We start from the raw sequence: 2,500 nt of genomic DNA, 5'->3' as shown, positions 1-2,500 counted from the left end.
CTGGAAGATAAATGGAGGTCCTTCCATGAGGCTGTCTACAGTGCTGCTGCACATACTCTTGGGTTTGTGGAGAGGAAACACCGACTGGTTCGATGAGAATGAAGCAGATATCAAGAAGCTCATCGACAAGCTGCACAAGGCCCACAAGGATCATCTTGTTGACAAGACAAGCAGCATGAAGAAACAGAATTACCAGTGGGCCAAACAACATCTCCAGCAGAAACTGCGGAAGATGAAGAACAACTGGTGGGAAAAGAAAGCTGTTGAGCTGCAAGCAGCAGCCAACAACCACGACATGAATTCACTCCATGATGGCCTTTGCATAGTGTATGGACCCAAAGTATCTGGTTCGACCCCAGTCCGAACTTCTGACCAGTCCACTCTGCTAACTGTGAAAGACTGATATCCTTGCATGCTGGGCAGAACACTTCAACAGTGTCCTGAACAGAGACTCGATCATCTCTGAAGAGACAATTGCATTCCTGCCTCAGCTTTAAATGAAAGAATCCCTGTCAGACCCCCAAACTAGTGCAGAGGTTATCAAGGCTTTGAAGCAGACAACACCTGGAAAGGCACCTGGAGCAGATGGAATCCATGCTGACATTTACAGGAATGGAGGTGATGTGCTATTAGAGCAGCTAACATCCCTGTTCAGGTTCATCTGGGAAGTAGGGCAAGTCCCACAAGGCTTCAAAGATGTATCTATAATGCACATCTACAAAAGGAAGGGAGACAAGACATCCTGTGATAATCACCGCGGGATATCACTTCCTTGCATCGCCAGGAAGATTCTTGCCAGGGTCATCCTAAATAGACTCATGACACATATTGCTGATTCCATTGTTCCTGAATCCCTGTGCAGATTTCGTGCAGGCAGGGGCACCAGCGACATGGTTCTTGCTGTCCGCCAGTTACAGGAAAAATGCCGCAAGCAGAATCATGACTTGGTGTTTGTAGACCTCACCAAGGCCTTCGATACCGTGAACCGGAACGGTCTATGAAAGATTCTGCAAAAGTTTGGATGTCCAGACAAGCCGACAGCACTGATCGCCTCCTTTCACGACAGCATGCAAGCCAGAGTCCAAGAAAATGGTGATGCCTTTGATCATTCCAAGTGAGAAATGGAATGAAGCAGGACTCTTCTCCATCCTGTTTACATCAATGCTGCTTGATGCCTTCCGCGAATGCAACAGAGGAGAGTATACATCCGATTTTGTACTGATGGGAAACTCTTCAACCTGCAAAGACTCAAAGCTAAGACTAGAGTGCTCGAGGCCATCCAATGGGATTTCCTATTTGCTGATGACTGTGCACTGGTTGCACACTCCCTTGAAGACTTGCAGTACATAACAGATTACTTTGCAGTTGCCTATAGACGATTCGGATTAACAATCAGCCTCGGAAAAACCGAAGCTATGTTCCAGCCCTCACCATCACAGGCTGCTAATGCACCACCACCTCCTCCCATTATCATCAATGATACAGAGATTAAAACTGTGGATAATTTCTGCTACCTGAGTAGCACAATTATGAGTAGTGGATCCCTTGACGCTGAGGTGATGCTGTGCATTGGAAAGGCGAGCGCAGTCTTCGGCCAGCTGACAAAGAGGTTTTGGCAAGACTGTGGCATCTGCCTCTCCACTAAGATTGTCATGTACAGAGCTGTGGTCTTGAACACATTTCTGTACTGCTGCGAGACATGGACCACCTATCGCCGGCACATCAAGCAACTAGAGCAGTTTCACTGATGATGTCTGTGGAAGATCCAACCTTCAGGTCCTGGAGAAGTGTGAGCTCCTTAGAATTGAGTGCTTGATCATTAAGTGCCAACTGAGATGGACCGGACACTTCATCCGAATGGAGGATGGTAGAATCCTGAAGATGCTACTGTAGGGACAGCTGAACGATGGGTGCTGCGACCAGGGAAGACCCTTCAAGAGGTGCAGACACTCTGAAGGTGAATCTCAAGAGGTGCAGACACTCTGAAGGGGAATCTCAAGAGGTGCAGACACTCTGAAGGGGAATCTCAAGAGGTGCAACTTTGATGTGAACTCCTGGGAAGCAACTGCCTGTGACAGAGCTCTTTGGAGACACCATTGTGCACAAGACACAAAAGACCAATGCCAACAGAGTAGCTGAAATTAAGGCAAAGAAGGAGAGGAGGAAACAGTGCTCCACTTCTGTGGAGTCCTTCCCATGCAGCTTCTGTGGCCGACTGTGTGCTTCACGAATTGGTCTTGGTCATTCCCATATGAGGACCCACCTCGGCAACTGACTTGTCTGCCTACTCATCTGTCGTACCGACAGGAGAATCCATCATATATATATATATATATATATATATATATATATATATATATATATATATATATATATATATATATATATACATATATAGATAGATAGATATGTATATGTATATAACATCTTTTTCCAGTTTCTTAGAGTGAAAGTTCTTTTCGATCCTTCTATACACGTCCAGGGTAATCTTGCCATGCCA

The 2,500-nt window shown here is 46.0% G+C and overlaps 1 protein-coding gene across 1 annotated transcript; it reads left to right on the top strand.

Annotated features, from left to right (window-relative positions):
• Window positions 1–497: 497 nt before the first annotated feature.
• LOC138865177 (uncharacterized) lies at window positions 498–1,748 on the top strand. The gene is made up of 2 exons (XM_070134563.1): window positions 498–980; window positions 1,194–1,748. The coding sequence occupies exons 1-2, from the start codon at window positions 498–500 to the stop codon at window positions 1,746–1,748; spliced, it is 1,038 nt and encodes a 345-aa protein (XP_069990664.1).
• The last annotated feature ends 752 nt before the right edge of the window (window positions 1,749–2,500 follow it).

This window comes from Penaeus vannamei, chromosome 20, assembly GCF_042767895.1.
Source record: "Penaeus vannamei isolate JL-2024 chromosome 20, ASM4276789v1, whole genome shotgun sequence".
In the NCBI taxonomy this organism is placed as follows: Eukaryota; Metazoa; Arthropoda; class Malacostraca; order Decapoda; family Penaeidae; genus Penaeus; species Penaeus vannamei.
The sequence above is the reverse complement of the archived record's forward strand: the minus strand, read 5'-3'. Positions and strand labels throughout refer to the sequence as shown.